Below are 18960 nucleotides of genomic sequence, written 5' to 3'. Positions count from 1 at the left end.
TAGCTACCTGGGTTCCATCCAGTACCACAACACAAAACACAACAAAAAGACTATTCACAGCAAAACAAAAGGGGATGTCGGTTTCTATCTGAGTCAGAGTGTATGTGGGGCTGTTCATTTGAGTCACTTTGATTCTGCCATACATCACGCCCTTTCAACGCAGGAAACTTAGACATATGGCCAGACTATGCCTGGAGTCACAATAGTTCCACCTCCCAACGCTTAGAACCAGAAGCCTCACGTATTACCAACTAAAATCAAATGATCACTCACCCCAAGTGCCACCTAAGCTTCTAGGAAACCACACAACTGCTGGGCCCAGTTGCTAATACCCAGTTCTTAGGAAAAAATAATTGTGCAAATCCCCCACTCCTAAAGTCTAGAGTGCAATGATTCCCAAGTCTTATCTGGGCTCTTCCTTGTCCAGTAGGATCAAAATCCCACTCTCCGTCTGGCTGATGGTCAAATTATAGATCTGTTCATTGCAGCAATACAGAAAATTAGTACTCTAAGCTAAACCTAAGTTAGCGTACTCATTTTTCTCAAGATGTTATCCGCTAGAAATACCACATAACAACACTACAGTCTCCAATGTGGGTACCTTGCCCAATCCATTCATTCGCCACGCCTCATACTCTTCACATCATGACACCACATTCTTTTCCCTGAAGTATCTGTCTTCCCTATTAAAGCATAAAGTCCTTACAGGCAAGATCACATCTGTCTTGTACACCATTTTCCACCCAGAGCCAGGAACACAGTGGGCACTAATACAAGTTGAGGAATGAGCAAATAAATGAATGAGAGAATTCTGAAGAGAGGCCGTCTGTATTTTTCTGTAACTCTTGTTAAGTTTTGCCTTTAGATCAAGGCAACCCAAAGCATATACTTGCATTAAACTAGTTTGCCTTCCCACACACTTATAAAATTATTCATATTTTGCTTTATTGTTTTTATTTTTTATTTATTTTATTTTCTGAGATAGTCTCATTCTGTGCCCTGGGTAGAGTGTTGTGGCATCACAGCTCACAGCAACCTCAAACTATTGGGTTTAACTCATCCTCTTACCTCAGCCTACTGAGTAGCTGGGACTAAAAGCTCCCACCAACACCAGCTAGTTTTTCTATTTTTTTTTTTTTTTTTTTTAGTAGAAATGGGGTCTCGCTCTTGCTCAGGCTGGTCTCTAACTCTTAGCTCAAGCTATCTACCTGCCTCAGCCTCCCAGAGTGCTAGGATTACAGGCATGAGCCACTGTGCCCAGCTAAATTATTCATATTTTAATGAACTATGGATTGAACTCAGGGATAGCAAAAGAAATAACTCGTTATTTTATCTAAGGACAATGCCAAGCATACCCCCAACTACCTGTCTAGCAGATGCTAGATTATATACTGTCCCCAAATGTTTTCCTTCTTCCCTGCAGATGGAGTATTTTTACCTTATTTTGGTCTTGAGCATATAACTTGTTTCGGCTACAACAATGTAAATGAACTTAATAAACTTTACTAAGCAGATACAACATTTGCTATAACCAAAAAGAAACTCTTAGAGGCCTGGAAGTTTCTGTGACTCATTTTGCACATCTACTCTTGGCTATGAAAACTTTGTTTCGCAGGCTGAGGCTGCCCCATCAGCTTGAGTGTCAGGGTGAGAAGGCTTGTGGGCCTCATCCCCAATCCATCTCCAGCCTAAAGCAGAGATGTAGGGAGCCAATGACCTCAAGTAACATGAGCAGTAAGTAAAATGTTTATTTGGAAGCAACCAAGACTTTGGGGATTGTTACTGCAAAAAACCTGACCAGTATGACCCATTATATTCTTTAACAGTCCCCAATGGAGAAATTTCTATTATATCTCAATATCACTTAATTGTTCATCAAATATCACTGAGTGTCATTGTGTGTTAATAATATGACAACAAATATTAGACGTGTGATTCCTGACCTCAGGGAACTTACTATTCAGTTGAGAAGAGAAATTAGCTCCCTTCCAAAACAGTGTAAATTAAATTACAAACTTTAACACGTTTTAAGAAGAAAAAAAGTATGTACTGACATGCATCTACCACCATCCAAAAATTTAAAATATAATATTTCACCATGTTATTAGGGCATCAGATTCTTCTCAACCACTAGTCGGTACTTTCCTTTTAGAATCTGGATTTTGAAACTTTATCACATTTTTCTTTGGCTGCTAGGTAGCATGAATGTGGGCCCTGTGTCTACCATCCACATAAATCTCTGCATAATTCTTAGCCCAGGCTTTGTTTTTTTATTTCTCTCTTCTCTACAAACTGATTTCAATGACACTTTTTTTATGCATCTGTGTTTCATTTCTTTTTGGAAAATCTTTCACGATCTTTAGTAAGAGTTTAAATTTTCCATTCACTTTCATATAAATTTATCATAGGCAATTAATATAAATGATTAATTACTCAGGTAGGGGTTTATATTGGGTTTCTGATCATGGCATGCCAAAATATTAAATTAGAAAGTTAAAATTCTTTTCTTAGTAGAGAGAGAGAGTGCAAAGATAAATTTCTTTTCTTTTTTTCCTTCTTTTTTTATTGTTAAATCATAGCTGTGTACATTAGTGCAATCGCCTGTACCCATTCTAAGATGTACCATAGATGTGGCCCCACCCATTACCCTCCCTCCACCAAAACCTACCCCCTCCCTTCCCCTTCCTTGGCACTTTCCCCATAGTCTTGTGCTATAGTTGGGTCATAGTCTTCATGTGAAAGCTATAATTTAGCTTCATAGTAGGGCTGAGTACATTGGGTACTTTTTCTTCCATTCCTGAGATACTTTGCTAAGAAGAATATGTTCTAGCTCCATCCATGTAAACATAAAAGAGGTAAAGTCTCCATCTTTCTTTAAGGCTGTATAGTATTCCATGGTATACATGTACCACAATTTGCTAGTCCATTCGTGGGTCGATGAGCACTTGGGCTTCTTCCATGACTTAGCAATTATGAACTGGGCTGCAACAAACATTCTGGTACAGATGTCTTTGTTATATTGTGACTTTTGGTCTTCTGGGTATATACCTAGTAAAGGAATTATAGGATCGAATGGCAGGTCTATTTTTAGGTCTCTAAGTATTCTCTAAACATCCTTCCAGAAGGAACGTATTAGTGGGCATTCCCACCAGCAGTGTAGAAGTGTGCCCTTTCCTCCACATCCACGCCAACATTTCTGGTTTTGGGATTTTGTTATGTGGGCTACTCTCACTGGGGTTAGTTGGTATCTCAGAGTAGTTTTGATTTGCATTTCTCTGATGATTAAGGATGATGACCTTTTTTTTCATGTGTTTGTAGATTGTGCATCGATCTTCTTTAGAGAAGTTTCTCTTCAAGTCCCTTGCCCGCCCTGAGATGGGGTCATGTGTTCTTTTCTTGCTAATACGTTTGAGTTCTCTGTGGATTCTGGTTATTAGACCTTTATTGGAGGTATAACCTGCAAATATTTTCTCCCATTCTGAGGGCTGTCTGCTTGCTTTACTATGTTCTTGGCTGTGCAGAAGCCTTTTAGTTTGATCAGGTCCCAGTAGTGTATTTTTGATACTGCTTCAATTGCCTGGGGAGTCCTCCTCATAAAATATTCACCCAGGCCGATTCCATCAAGAATTTTCCCTGCACTTTCTTCAAGTATTTTTATAGTTTCATGTCTTAAGTTTAAATCTTTTATCCAGTGAGAGTCTATCTTAGTTAATGGTGAAAGGTGTGGGTCCAAGTTTCAATCTTCTACAGGTTGCCAGCCAGTTTACCCAGCACCATTTGTTGAATAGAGAATCTTTTCCCCACTGAATGTTTTTAATTGGCTTGTCATAGATCCAATAATGGTAAGTAGCTGGATCCATCTCTTGGTTCTCTATTCTGTTCCAGACATCTACTTCTCTGCTTTTGTGCCAGTACCATGCTGTTTTGATCACTATGGATTTATAGTACAGTCTCAGGTCTGGTAGCATAATTCCTTCTGCTTTGTTTTTATTGCTCAGTAATGTTTTGGCTGTTCAAGGTTTTTTCTGATTCCATATAAAACAAAGTATTATTTTTTCAAGATCTTTAAAGTATTACAATGGAGTTTAATAGTAATTGCATTAAAATTATATATTGCTTTGGACAGTATGGACATTTTAACAATGTTGATTCTTCCCAGCCATGAGCATGGTATGTTTTTCCATCTGTTAACATCTTCGGCTATTTCTTTTCTTAGAGTTTCATAGTTCTCTTTGTAGAGATCTTTCACGTCCTTTGTTAGGTATACTCCCAAATATTTCATCTTCTTTGGCACTACTGTGAAAGAAATAGAGTCCTTGACTGTTTGTTCAGCTTGGTTATTGTTGGTATATATAAAGGCTACAGATTTAAGGGTGTTGATTTTGTAGCCTGAGACATTGCTATATTCCTTGATCACTTCTAAAAGTTTTGTAGTAGAATCCCTAGTGTTTTCCACATATACGATCATACCATCTGCGAAGAGTGAAAGTTTGATCTCTTCTGACCCTATGTGGATACCCTTGATCGCCTTTTCGTCCCTAATTGCAATGGCTAAAACTTTCATTACAATGTTAAAGAGCAATGGAGCCAATGGGCATCCTTGCCTGGTTCCTGATCTGAGTGGAAATGATTTCAATTTAACTCCATTCAATATGATATTGGCTGTGGGTTTGCTGTAGATGGCCTCTATTAGTTTAAGAAATGTCCCTTCTATACCAATTTTCTTAAGTGCTCTGATCATGAAGGGATGCTGGATATTATCAAAGCTTTTTCTGCATCAATTGAAAGATCATATGGTCTTTATTTTTAAGTTTGTTTATGTGTTGAATTACATTTATAGATTTACGTATATTGAACCAGCCTTGAGACCCTGGGATAAATCCCACTTGGTTATGGTGTATAGTTTTTTTGATGTGTTGTTGGATTCTGTTTGTTAGGATCTTATTGAGTATTTTAGCATCTATATTCATTAGTGATACTGGTCTATAATTTTTTTTTCTTGTTGGGTCTTTCCCTGGTTTGGGGATCAAGGTGATGTTTGCTTCATAGAATGTGCTGGGTAATATTCCTTCTTTTTCTATATTTTGGAAGAGGTTTAGTAGTATAGGTACTAGTTCTTCTTTAAATGTTTGGTAGAATTCTGACGTAAAGCCATCTGGTCCTGGGCTTTTCTTTTTAGGGAGATTTTTGTATAGTTGATGCTATTTCAGAACGTGATATAGGCCTGTTCAACATTTCCACTTCGTTCTGAGTCTTGGTAGGTGGCGTGCTTCCAGGTATTGGTCGATTTCTTTCAGATTTTCATATTTGTGAGAGTAGAGTTTCTTGTAGTATTCGTTAAGGATTTTTTGAATTTCTGAGGGGTCTGTTGTTATTTCATCATTACCATTTCTGATTGATGAAATTAGAGATTTTACTCTTTTTTTCCTGGTTAGGTTGGCCAAAGGTTTATCTATTTTCTTATCTTTTAAAAAAAACAGCTTTTGGATTTATTGATCTGTTGTATAATTCTTTTGTTTTCAATTTCATTTAATTCTGCTTGATTTTGGTTATTTCTTTTCTTCTGCTGCATTTGGGGTTGAAGTGTTCTTCTTTCTCCAGTTGCTTGAGATGTTCAATTAAGTTATTGACTTCCTCTCTTTCCGTTTTCTTGAGCAAGGCTTGCAGTGCTATAAATTTCCCTCTTAGGACTGCCTTTGCAGTATCCCAGAGGTTCTGGTAATTCGTGTCTTGATTGTTGTTTTGTTCCAAAAATATGGTGATGTCCTTCTTAATCTCATCTATAACCCATGTATCCTTCAGCATAAGGTTGTTTAGCTTCCATTTTTTTGTATGGGTATGCAGGTTCCTGTTGTTATTGAGTTCAACTTTTATTCCATGATGGTCTGAGAAGATGCAAGGAATAATTTCTATTTTTTAAAATTTGCTGAGGTTAGATTTGTGGCCTAGGATGTGGCCGATTTTGGAGTATGTTCTGTGAGCTGATGAGAAGAATGTGTATTCAGTTTTTTGGGGATGAAATGTTCTGTAGATGTCGTTAAGTCCAGATGTTGAATGGTTGAGTTTAAATCTAAAATTTCTTTGCTTAGCTTCTTTTTGGAGGATCTATCCAGGACTGTGAAAGGGGTGTTAAAAATCCAACTACTAGAAGTGGAGGAAATCGAGTTGCTCATGTCTGTTAGAGTTTCTCTTATAAATTGAGGTGCATTGTGGTTGGGTGCATAAATGTTAATAATTGAGATCTCATCATATTGAGTATTACCTTTAACAAATATGAAGTGTCCATCCTTATCCCTAATTATTTTGGTTGGTTTAAAGCCTATTGCGTCTGCGAACAGGATTGCAATGCCTGCTTTTTTCTGCTTTCCATTTGCCTGGAATATAGATGACAATCCCTTCATCGTGAGTCTATATCTGTCTTTTAATGTAAGATGCGATTCTTGGATGCAGCAGATATCTGGCTTGAGTTTTTGTATCCAGTCCTCCAACCTATGCCTCTTTAGAGGACAATTTAAACCATTCACATTAATTGAGAGTATTGATAAGCCTTTTGAGAGACGGGTGGACATTTTTAATCCTTTTGCGACTGTGGAAGTTGGAATTTGATCAAAAATTTTTTGTGTGGGTTTACTTTTGTGGTGGAGAATTACGCTGGTCTTTATGGAGGATAGGTCTAAGAATGTCCTGGAGAGCTGGTTTAGTTGTGGCAAATTTCTTCAACATGTGAATGTCGTTGAAGTATTTAATTTCTCCGTCATAAATGAAGCTCAGTTTAGCTGGGTACAGGATCCTGGGTTGAAAGTTATTTTGTTTTAGGAGATTAAAAGTCAATGACCATCCTCTTCTACCTTGAAAGGTTTCAGCAGAGAGATCTGCAGTTATTCTGATATTCTTCCCCTTGTAGGTAATGGTTTTCTTTCATCTGGCAGCTTTCAGAATTTTCTCCTTCATATTAACTTTAGTGAAATTGATTATGATGTTTCTGGGGGATGTCTTATTTGGGTTGAGTCGTGCTGGAGTTCTGAAACTGTCTGCTATCTGAATTTCGGGATCTCTTGGCATGTCTGGAAAGTTCTCCTTCATAATCTCATGGAGAAGAGACTCTGTGCCTTGTGAAGCCACTTCATCACTTTCAGGGATCCCTATAAGATGAATATTGGGTTTCTTCAAGTTATCCAAGAGCTCTCTGAGACAGTGGTCTGTTTTTGCTCTCCATTTCTCTTCTTCCTTGAGGGTTTGAAAGCTTTGTCTTCAATGTCAGAAATCCTTTCTTCTGCTTGCTCCATTCTGTTACTGAGGGATTCTACTGTGTTTCTCAGCTCTTTGAGGGATGCAATTTCTTGTCTCAATGTGTCAAAATCTTTGGTCATTTGGTCTTTGAATCCATTGAATTCTTGAGATAACTTTTGGAATTCTAATTCAATCTTATTTGCTATCCAGATCCTGAATTCAATTTTTGACATCTCAGCTATTTTTTTGTGCATGGGGTCTTGTGCTGTTTCAGCCCCATTGATCCTTGAGGGAGTTGATCTACTCGATTATTCATATTGCCAGAGTTTTTCTGTTGATTTCACCTCATGATTGTTTTTCACCGTTGCCTCTGGCTGTTCTCAGAGTTGGGGAGGTGTCTCTCCAAGATTAGACCCCAGCAGGATCACTCTATTGTTGCTGGATCTTTGTAGGGAGTGACCCTGTGTAGTTCCTCTGGGGCTGCTCTAGCTAGGGAGTTCTGGTTGTGGAAGCATCTCTGGTTTGTGACACACCCGGATCCAGCAACAGGATGGGGGTGGTGCACACGGTTCTGGGAGTGCCAGGCGCCCAGTGACTTTGGCACAGAGAGCCCAAGGCTCCAGCAGTCTCTGGCCGGAAGAAGAGCTCTGCGCAGAGGCAGGGAGGGCTCCAAAGGGCATGCAGCTACCAGAGTCCCTGTCCAGATGAATGAGCTAGTATGGAAGCTGGGAGGACAAAGGAGGGAGGATGCAGGGTTGTGTGGCTCCCGCAGTTCCTGGTCAGAGAATATGGAGGCCCGGTGGGTGTGGGTCACTGGTCGGGGGTCGATGCACAGCTCTCATGGAGGTCTGGGCGGTGCCAAGCCCAGGAGTTTGAGGTTGCTATGAGCTGTGACGTCACGGGCACTCTACCCAGGGCAACAGCCCAAGGCTCCAGTGTGCCAAAACCATCTCACTCTGCCCCTAAGGATTAAGGCTATAAGGCAGCTCAGTCCCTGCCTTTAGGCTGCTCAGTCAGTAGGTTTCTTTGACCCGCCCAATCCTTGCTCTGAGACCCTGAGGGCGGAGCTTGCTGGGGCAGTTCTTTCACAATGGCTTCCTGCGCCCAGCTCAGTGGCTCAGTCTGGGGCCCCAGACAATGCCCAAAGTTCTCCACACTCCTGCTCAAGCTCTCCCCAAGGCAGTTCAACTGAGTGCCAAGTCCAAGAACACCGAACCAGTTCACAGGTAAGGCCTTTCCAGTTTGCAGTCTCACTGCTGCTTGTACTTACAGTTGCTGGCGTGATTAGGTCGATCGGACACATGCAACCACTTGCCAGTTTTCCACTGTTCTTGTCCTCCTCTTGGGGTCCAGAAGTCCCTTGCTGGCTCCCTGTATCCTCAAAGGGATGATTATAGGCAGATCCCACCGGCCAGAGATGCCTGGAGTCTTGTCTCCCCAGACTCGCTGTTCCCAGTTGCAGTGAAGCTGTTACTCGGCCGCCATCTTTAATCTCTCTAAGAGAAATTTCTTCCCAAAAGTTAAGTTTCTTTTTGTTGTTCAATATTTTTTTTAAAAAAAATGATCAGATAAAAAATGTTGATAAGTTTTTCATAAAAAAAAGCATAAAAATCAAAATAAAACCTAATCATCTTGAGTGGATTATGAAAGATAACGTTCTAATTATTTCATGTAAAAATAGGTAAATAAATGTTTAATGCATTAAAAGAATTTTGCCTGACAGATTTTTTCATTGAATTTCTTTTGTTTTAAAACATCTTTATTGAGATGTAATTTCCAACTATACAATGTACTTATTTGTTATGTATTATTCAATGACCTTTGTATATTAGTAGAGTTCATAGGCAAATGACTTTTGTATAGTAGTAGGGTTGATATGTATTATTCAATGATTTTTGTATATTACTAGGGTTGATATGTATTATTCAATGACTTTTGTATATTACTAGGGTTGATATGTATTATTCAATGACTTTTGTATATTAGTAGGGTTGATACGCATTATTCAATGGCTTTTGTATAGTAGTAGAGCTGTGCTACCACGCCCTTAAACTAAGCTCAGGACGCTTTCATCACCCCAAAAGGAAACCCCACACCCATTTCCAGTCACTCCTCATTCCACTCCCAGCCCTAAGAAGCCACTAATCCAACCACTGATAGTCTTGCACTGGCCTGGATTTTAATTTTCTGTCTCTAAAGATTTGTCTGTTATGGAATTTCCATGTATATGGAATGCTGAATGTGTAGTCTTTTGTGATTTTCTTCTTTCATTTAATATAATGTTTTCAAGGACCGTTCACCTTGTGGCTTGTCTCGGCACTTTGTCTCTTTTATTGCCAAATGATATTGTCTGGATGTATCAGATTTCATTTACTTATTCATCAGTGACTGGCATCTGAGTGGTTTCCACTTTTAAACTATTGTGAGCAATGGTTCTTCGGACATTCTTGCAGTAATTTTTGTGAGGACCTGTCTTCATTTCTCCCCAGAGTACATGAGGAGTAAGATTGCTATGTCCCCTGGTAACATTATCATGCCATTTTTTGAGGAACTGACAGACTTTTCCAAAGGATGGGTTCCATGTTAAAGGCATTAAAATCAAATGAGAATGCCAAACATATCTGAAAGTGTAAAAATGGACATAGCGCTTGTAATTATCTTACTATTAATGACTTAACCAAAACATACAAATTTGTCTTCACATGGTTTACATGCTCTGTTTTCACTTAGTTCTCGACTGAACGTTTTTTATCATATTTTAAGAGGGAAATGTTGATTCAAAACTTAGAAAGTTAGCTCCTTATTGATAATAAAGCTGTTTATATGAAATCCTGTGGTTTAATTGGCTATCACATGATAAAGCTGAGACTCAGAAACAATGTGACCTTTCAGTATTTATCATTCTTTGTTATCACTATTACTGCCTGGAAAGCAAATAAATTATTTTGCAAGACACCTGGTGTTTTCAAATTTTCTTTCTTTTTTTTCTTTGCAGTTTTGGCTAGGGTGGGGCTTGAACTTGCCACCCCCAGTATATGAGGCACAGGCGTTGCCCCATAATTTTCTTTTATTACTATCTCTTTATCACGTATAAAATGAAGGGTTGAGCTCAATGATTCCTATGACTCCACCTCTCCTATCTCACAATTTTATCTTTAATACATTACCACACCTTGTGAACCAAGTTACAGTTGTATTTGTCTGAATTTTCATTTGCTGGTATCATCATAAGTAAACAAGCATGAACAGAAAAACCACACACTGGCACATTATGCTCTAACTGCAGTATAATTTTCTTTTCCAATAACAAAGCAGATACATTGAGTAACAGATTTAAATGTGGAATATAGATTATAATGACTCCATGGCCAAAAGAAACAAGATCTTTTAATTATTTATTTATTTTACACCTGACAAGTATTTTCTGGAAAAGAGATCTTTTAAAATTTCATTTTGTTTCCCCTGGTCCCACCAGGAAGCCCTGGGCTGTCACCTAATTCCATGCGTCCCTGTCAGTCAAAGGTACACGGATGCACGGGGCTGACCTGTTTTCCTCAGGGATATGAAGAGACATGAACTGCAGAGGGTCCAAGCACTGCACCAGCCAGCCTTGGCGTTCACTTATCCGAGACACATCTACCTTCAAAAACTGGTTGGGCATCCTGCTCCACAGGACGTGTGACAGAAACTGCACGTGCAGCCGCGGGGGGCACTGTGGCACTGGGTTCTTGTGCTCGCTCTTGAATAATCCCGCCGAGAGAGGCATCACATTCTAGGGGACAGGGAAGCAAAAGAGAATGGGTTTATAACATCCCTCGTGGCTCATAAAGCGATGACTAGAGTTCTGCACGGGAAAGAGGACGGTGGAAGTAAGACACGCTAGGAGTCAAGCAAAGTCAATGCAAGAAATAATACAAGTTGAGCCGAAAAGCTTCTGAAAGGATAAATCAGAAAAAATATTATCAGAAAAAATACCTAAAACCTCAGGGCACACATACAGGTTTTAGGAGGGCTCTTTTGCATTTACTCTATGGCATACCAAGAACGCAGGTGCAGCTGAGCATAACCAGAAAGCCTTCTTCACATCTCTCTACCAGATCGGGCCCTTGGGGAAACCTGGCTAGCATTTAGGGACTTTCAGCACCAAACTTCCTGAATGAGAAGTCACATCCCCTCAGCCCTTTCATCATCTGCCTCCTGTCACCACTTCCTCTACCCAGCTCAACAGATAACTCTGACTACTAAATAAGAAAACAGGATTACTTAGGCATTAACTAATATAATTTATTTCTCCTCCAATATCATCTTCAGCCAATCTTAATTTTTTCTAGCTGATCTCAGGGAAAGAGAGGTTCTTTTCTACTTTGCTCAAAGCTCATTCATTCATTTATAATTTTAACACAACTGCTGTCTTCTTGCCTACCTCTTCTGGAACCATATGGAAATCATTATTTCATATTTCTTTATTGCCTTCCATCTCTCCTTCTCCTATAGAATCTTGGCCATTCTCTAGAATGCCTCATCCTCAAACTGCTTCCCTATTCCCCTTTGCTAAAAAAAGTTTGCTTTGCTAAAAAGTTTCAGGCACTGAAAATGTTGATAAACAAAACAAGCAAAACCCTGCCTCATCCAGCTTCCATTCTTCTTGTTGAAGACATAAAATAAATAAAATCAGTAAGTACATTAAATAGTGTGTTTGAAGAGATGTCATGGGGCAGGGAGGGGAGGGCAGAAAACCAGAATGAGGAAACCAGAATTCAGGAAAGCAATTATGAATAGGGTGGTCAGGCTGGATGCATTGAGAAGGTCACATTTAAAGAAAGACCAAATGGAAAAAAACCATGTGCATACTGGGGGAAAGAAATTTCCATGCAGAGAAGATCATCAGTGCAAAAATGCTTCAGAAGAAGTTTGCTTGGCAAGTCCGGGGAGGAGCTGGGGGCTAGTGTGCCTTAGGGCAGTAAGGGAGGGCCAGTCAGAGGATAGGAAGCCACAGAGGTCACGGGGGCCAGAACTTTTCAAGGACTCAAGGATCACGATAAGATATTGATTTTTACTCTCAGGGAAACAGGTGAATGATCTGAACTGACTTTGAGAATCACTCAGATTGTTGTACAATGAACACATGGGCATAGTTGAATTAATGAAAACCCACTCAGGACTAGATGAGAAAGGATGGCAGAGACCAGCGTGGTGAGGGGCAGCAGCAGTGTCAACTCAGAATGTGCAGGATCTCACACAGGATGCACCTGGGGCGTGGAACGTGAAGGGGAGACGTCAAGGGTGACTCCAAATTCAAGTTTTTTGCTTGAGCGGATTTGCTGTTATCTGACATGGGGAAGACAGCGGATCAAGACATTTAGGGGTAGGGAAGAGTGATGCTCTGAAGTCCCGTGGGGACACATTCCATTTGGGGTATCTGTTCTCCACCTAAGTGGAAATGTCACCAGACCGCTGACTGCACCAGCCAGGGTTCTGAGAAACTACCACTTTTTGTCAAATGTTACAGAAAGGAAAAAAATAGTCATTTGATCTTGCTGCCTCCTTTCTCTCACATCCAAGCTTGAATTCATTGTATCTTGGCTTCTCCCAGCATTTTGCTGAAATTCTTCTGGCAAGGTGGCCAAAAACCTCCTCATTAACAAAAGCCAGAGATTCCTTTAATCCAAGCTGTCAGGGTCTATCTGTGGTGTCTGTTATCTGATGTTAGCCACTCCTATTGGGAACACTCCCTCTTCACCTGGATTCTGGTAAGATGTCTCTTTTACGTCCCTGCACTCCTGACAGTTTCATCCTAAGCTTTTCCCGTAAGTTCCTCTTTCTTACTCGACACCAGGATCTCTCCTCCCACACCTTCTCTGCTCACCCTCCCTGTGTATCCTCGGATATTTCAGCCATTCTCAAAGACGAATTACAGTTCATTTCTTCATGACCAAAATCCTAACCTACAACCTGGCTCTCATTTTTTAGCATATTTGTGTATATATACGTGTATATATGTATGCATTATGTATGTTTATGTGTATATATACACATAAATTATGCATATGTAATTGTATACTATATAAATATACATTTATGTATTATTTATGGATAAATATATAATATTTATAACATTTATGTATAAATGTATTATGCATATATATTACCCATAGAATATACATTTACTGAGCAGATACTATATACAGGGCAGAGATTTTTAATTGTTATCAACTCCATAAAACAGATACTGTGAATTCCATTTTACAAAGGCAGAAACTGAGCTCATACAGTTTAAGGAACAGGTTCAAGGTCACCGAGCCAGCCTGGTTAAAAGTGTCTACTTATGTGGACCCTGATGGATGCCTGGAAATTCAATTTTATATTAGCAAAATTAAATTCAATCTCTTTTCCAGCATTTCACTAAACTCTTTTACCTTTGCTTTCTCAAGTTGTCCAAACCAAAAGATTTAAGTTAGTCACTGATTTTACTCTACTTGAGTACCTGAATCCGATTCATCAAAAAGTCCCATTCATCTAATCATTATCAAATTCTATTAATTTCTTCTAGAAAACATTTCACATTTACCACTTTCTATTCTTCTTTTCACAGCACTCACCATTTCCCATGTAGACAGTACCCAATTGTCAACACTCCTATTGGTACTGCCTATTTTCAACCTTTTCCACTTCCACATTAATACTGACATATTTTTCCAAAACAAATTTCATTGTTTCATTATGTATTTCATAACGCACTCAAATTTCATTCATTCATTACAAATTTCAGTAGGTACTCAATACCCTTCTTCAGATTTCCAGGCTCGCCCCCATCTATGTAAGACGTGTGAACTTCTTAGCATGGGACACAAGGCTTTTCAACTTTGACTTGGTCCAACTTTTGTCCATATTAATCTCCAGCCATAGTCTGGAAAGCCTCCTTTGTTAAGTAAGGTGAACTATTTAACCTGCAGCACTTTCATTATTGTATACTTTTTCTTTTTCTCATCCTCTGTCTAGAAGAACCTCATCTGAAAATAGGCCGCCAACAGATCCTATTTAACAGTGAGCAATCAGTGTCATAACTTCTTTCAACTTTACCTGATCTGAACTGTTCAACTTGGTTTCTTCCATTAATGTCTCCAGAGTACGCTATACATCCCACTATTCTGGGTGGCACGGCTTCAGGTATTTAAGTACATGCATTAGCTCACCTGTGAGTTTAATGATTCCTGCACTATGCATAATTTAGCATATTTTGCTCTGTATAGGCCTAGTTTTGTTGAATAACATGTGTAGGATGACCAAAGATTAGCTCTTTCTAATTAGTTATGTTACTCTAGTGACCTGAAAGAGTTTTTCAAACACAGCTAACTTTTCTTTAAAGAATTAATTCATGTCAGCAATAATACTGAATTAATTTCAGAATAAGTCAATGCTATGCTCTGATAGGAAAATAATACAAATATAATATCAGGAATGAGTTTCTGTTACCTTTATTCTTCCCAGCTCAAACTGGAAAACATTGGGACTTGTAGCTTGTGCAAAAACTGCAGGAAATAATTTTGTACTTGGCTCCACCTTAAATAAACAAACGAATTTAATAATATTAATAAAGAAAGAAGACAATAAAAGAAATGCACTCATTTTCTTTGTAACAACTAAGTAAGACTTCACAGAAGGAGACCAGATAGTCCTTTCTAGCATGAAGAATATTTCATTATTATGTGAATATTTTTGGAGGATTTCACTGTTTACTCTGTAGGGTTTATCGCACTGTCAGTATTCAACAGAAGTAATTAACTTATTTCTCTTTCTATTTTCTTTTAACTTCTAATTTACTATTTTTTAGCTGACATAATAATTGTACATATTTATGGGGTAAAATGTCATATGTTTTGATATACAAATACATTATGTAAATGAGCAAATATGGGTAATTAGCATATTTATCACTTCAATATTTATCATTCCTTTATGGTGGGAACAGAAAAAGTCCTCTCTTGTAAGATGCACTGCAGGTGTAATCCCATCAATCACCCTCCCTCGGCCCATCCTCCCCTCTCTCTCCCCCTTCCCCATATTCTTAGATTGTAACTGGGTTACAGCTTTCATATGAAAGCCATAAATTAATTTCATATAGGGCTGAGTACATTGGATACTTTTTCTTCCATTCTTGAGAAACTTAGTAAATGTAGAGTATAGATGTCTTAACACAATAACTAGGAAAAGGCCAGGAAGGCTATGTTAACCAGTGTGATGAAAATGTGTCAAGCGGTCTATAAAACCAGTGTATGGTGCCCCATGATCGCATTGATGTACACAGCTATGATTTAGTAATAAAAAAAATTATTTTATACATTAAAAAAAGAAACAAACAGAAAAAAGTTCTCTCCCACAGGGATTCTGAGATCTACAATACCTTATTGTTGACTACAGCCACCCCAACTGTGCAGATCTTATGCTTCCTAACTGTAACTCTCTATACGCACTGACCACCCCTCTCCACTCCACCACTCCTCCTATCTAGCCCAGTCTCTGGCACCAATGTTCCAATCACTGCTTCTATGAGATCATGTTTTTTTAGATTCCACGTGAGTGATAAAATGTGGTATTAAATCCTTCTGTGCCTGGGGCTTATTTTACTCAATAGAATCCTTCAGGTTCATCCACGTTTTCACAAACAACAGGATTTCATTCTTCCTTATGGCTGAATGATATTCCATTGTATATATTATACCACATTTTCTTAAAGTGCAGAAATCTCTTAAAAATACTGTTATCATTTCCTTTGGATGAATACTCAGTGTTGGAAATGCTGGATCATATGACAATTATATTTTTTGGAGGGAACCTCCATACTGTTATCCATTAGTGGCTATTTTAATTTACATTCCCACCAATCATGTGTGATGGTTCCCTTTTCTCTAGATCCTCATCAACACTTGCCATCTTTTTTCTTTTTGATAGTTGCCATTCTGATTGAAATGAGATGGCATCTCATGGTAGTTCTGATTTGTACTTTGTTGGTGATTAATGATATTGAGCATTTTTAAAATATGCCCATTTGTATGTTTTCTATTGAGAAATGCCTACTAAGGTCTTTTACCCATTTTTAAATCAGATTATTTGAAGATTTTTTTCCTTTTTCTATTGCTATTGTGTTCCTTCTATATTCTGAATATTAACCCCTTGTCAGATGTTACAGTTTGAAAATATTTTCTCCCACTCTGTACACGGCTTCTTCACACTATTGTTGGTTTCCTTTGCTGTCCACCAGCTTTTAATCTGGTGTAATCCCACTTGTCTATTTCTGTTCAATTTCTGCTTGTGCTTTTGAGGTCTTACCCCCAAAATCCTTGCCCAATAAAATGTCATGAAACGTTTCCCTACATTTTCTTCTAGTAGTTTCATACTTACAGGTATTAGCTCTAAATCTTTAAACAATTTTGACTTAATTTTTATATATGAGGAAAGATAAAGGTCTAGCTTCATTCTTGTGCATGTGGATAACCAACTTCCCCTGCACCATTTATTTATTTATTTTTATTGTTGGGGATTCATTGAGTATACAAAGAACCAGGTTACACTGATTGCATTTGTTAGGTAAAGTCCTTCTTATAATTGTGTCCCATCCCCAAGAGGTGTGTCACACCCCATGACCCCCCAGTCTCCTCCCTCCTTTCTCCCTACACTCCCCTTTCCCGCCCCCCACAGTGTATTAGGTCATCAATCGTCCTCCTATCAGAATTGAGTACATAGGATTCTTGCTTCTCCATTCTTGTGATGCTTTACTAAGAATAACGTGTTTCACTTCCATCCAGGTTAATACAAAAGACGTAAAGTCTCCATTTTTTAATGGCTGAATAGTATTCCATGGTATACATATACCACAGCTTGTTAATCCATTCCTAGGTTGGTGGGCATTTAGGCTGTTTCCACATTTTGGTGATTGTAAATTGAGCTCGATAAACAGTCTAGCGCAAATGTCCTGCCAGCAACATTTATTGAGGAGACTTTTCTTCCTGAATGAGTGTTCTTGGCACCTCAGTTGAATATCAATTGCTATTTAGTGTGTGTGTGTTTCTGCGTTCTCTCCCCTGTTCCAGTATTCCATGTATCTGTTTTTATGCCAAAATACCATGCTGATGTAGCTGTTATAGCTGTGCAGTATATTTTGAAATCAGGTAGTATGATGCCTTAAGATTTTTTTTATTTTTTGGTTTATGTGTTTTGTTGATTTTTGTCTATTCAGGGTCTTTTGTGGTTCTATATAAATTTAGGTTTTCTTTTCCATTTCCATGAGTAATTTCTTTGGTATTTTGGGATGGATTACACTGAAGACGTAGATAACATAGTATGGATATTTTAACAATATTAATTCTTCCAGTCCAAGAACAGGAAGTATTTTTCCATTTACTTGTGTCCTCTTTAATTTCTTTCACCAAGGTTTTATAGTTTTTAAAGTGTAGAGATTTTACCTCCTTGGTTAAGTTTATTCCTAGATATCTTATTGTTTTGTAGCTATTGCAAATGAAATTATTTTCTTGATTTCTTTTTCAGAGAGTTCACTACCAGTATATAGAAATGCTTTTAATTTTTGTATGTTTTGTATCCAGCAAATTTCCTGAATTCGTTTATTAGTTATAACAGGTTTGTAGTGAACATTTAAAGGTTTTCTCTGTGTAAGATCATTTCATCTCCCACATTTGAATGCCTTTTATATCTATTTCTTGTTCAATTGCACTGGCTAAGACTTCTAGTTCTATGGTGAATAGAAATGGTGTACATGGGCATCTTTGTCTTGTTTCAGATCTATGAGGACATGCTATTCATCTTTTTCCCATTTAGTATGATACTAGCTATTGGTTTGTCATACATGGCCTCACGGGATTGAGACATGTACCTTCAATACCTATTTCGTTGAGAATTTTTATCATGAAGAGATGTTGAATTATGTCAAATGATTTTTTTTATCTATTAAAATAATCATATGGTATTTGTACTTCTTTCTGTTAATATGATATACAACATTTATTGGTTTGAATATGTTAAACCATTCTTGCATCCCTGGGATAAACTCCAGTTGATCACAGTGAATGATCTTTTTTCATATGCTATTGAATTTCGTTCATTAGTAATTTGTTGAAGACTTTTACATCTACTTTCATCAGAGATACTGGCCTGTAATTTTCTATTGTGTTGTGTTGTTTTTTGGTTTTGGCATTAGGGTAATGTTAGCCTCATAGGTGAGTTTGGAAATATTCCCTCTTCTTCAATTTTCTGGAATAGTGAGAAGAATTAATTTTAGCTCTTTCAATATTTAATAGAAGTCATCAGGTAGTCTTTTCTTTGATAGACACTTTTTATTACTAATTCAATTTCACTACTTATTATTGATCTGTTCAGATTTTCTACTTCTTCACAAGCAAATCTTGGTAGGGTATATATATCCAGAAATTTATCCATTTTTCCTAAGTTATCCAATTTGATAGCATATAATTATTCATAATATGTTCTCAAGATCCTTCACATTTCTTGTGTTATCTCTTGTAATGTTTCCTTTTTCATCTTTGATTTTATCTCTTTTTTTCTTAGTCTAGCTAAAGGTTTGTTGATTTATCTTAAAAAAAAAAAAAACCTAATTGTCATCTCATTGATCTTTTGTATTATTTTTGGTCTCTATTATATATTGGCTCTGATGTTTGTTATTTATTTCCTCCTACTAATTTTGGGTTTAGTATGTTCTTG

General features: G+C 38.0%; 1 protein-coding gene across 3 annotated transcripts in view; it reads right to left on the bottom strand.

Annotated features, from left to right (window-relative positions):
* The window catches only part of RYR2 (ryanodine receptor 2), an 830565-nt gene that overhangs the window by 240529 nt on the left and 571076 nt on the right, over positions 1-18960 (bottom strand). For all 3 annotated transcript variants that reach the window (XM_053605591.1, XM_053605592.1, XM_053605593.1), the window contains exons 33-34: positions 14704-14790; positions 10776-11002 (exon numbers count right to left, since the gene is read on the bottom strand). In XM_053605591.1, the coding sequence (XP_053461566.1) occupies positions 10776-11002; positions 14704-14790 (314 nt within the window). The remainder of the gene's footprint in view (positions 1-10775; positions 11003-14703; positions 14791-18960) is intronic.

Source organism: Nycticebus coucang, chromosome 10 (assembly GCF_027406575.1).
Source record: "Nycticebus coucang isolate mNycCou1 chromosome 10, mNycCou1.pri, whole genome shotgun sequence".
Lineage (NCBI taxonomy): Eukaryota > Metazoa > Chordata > Mammalia > Primates > Lorisidae > Nycticebus > Nycticebus coucang.
The sequence above is the reverse complement of the archived record's forward strand: the minus strand, read 5'-3'. Positions and strand labels throughout refer to the sequence as shown.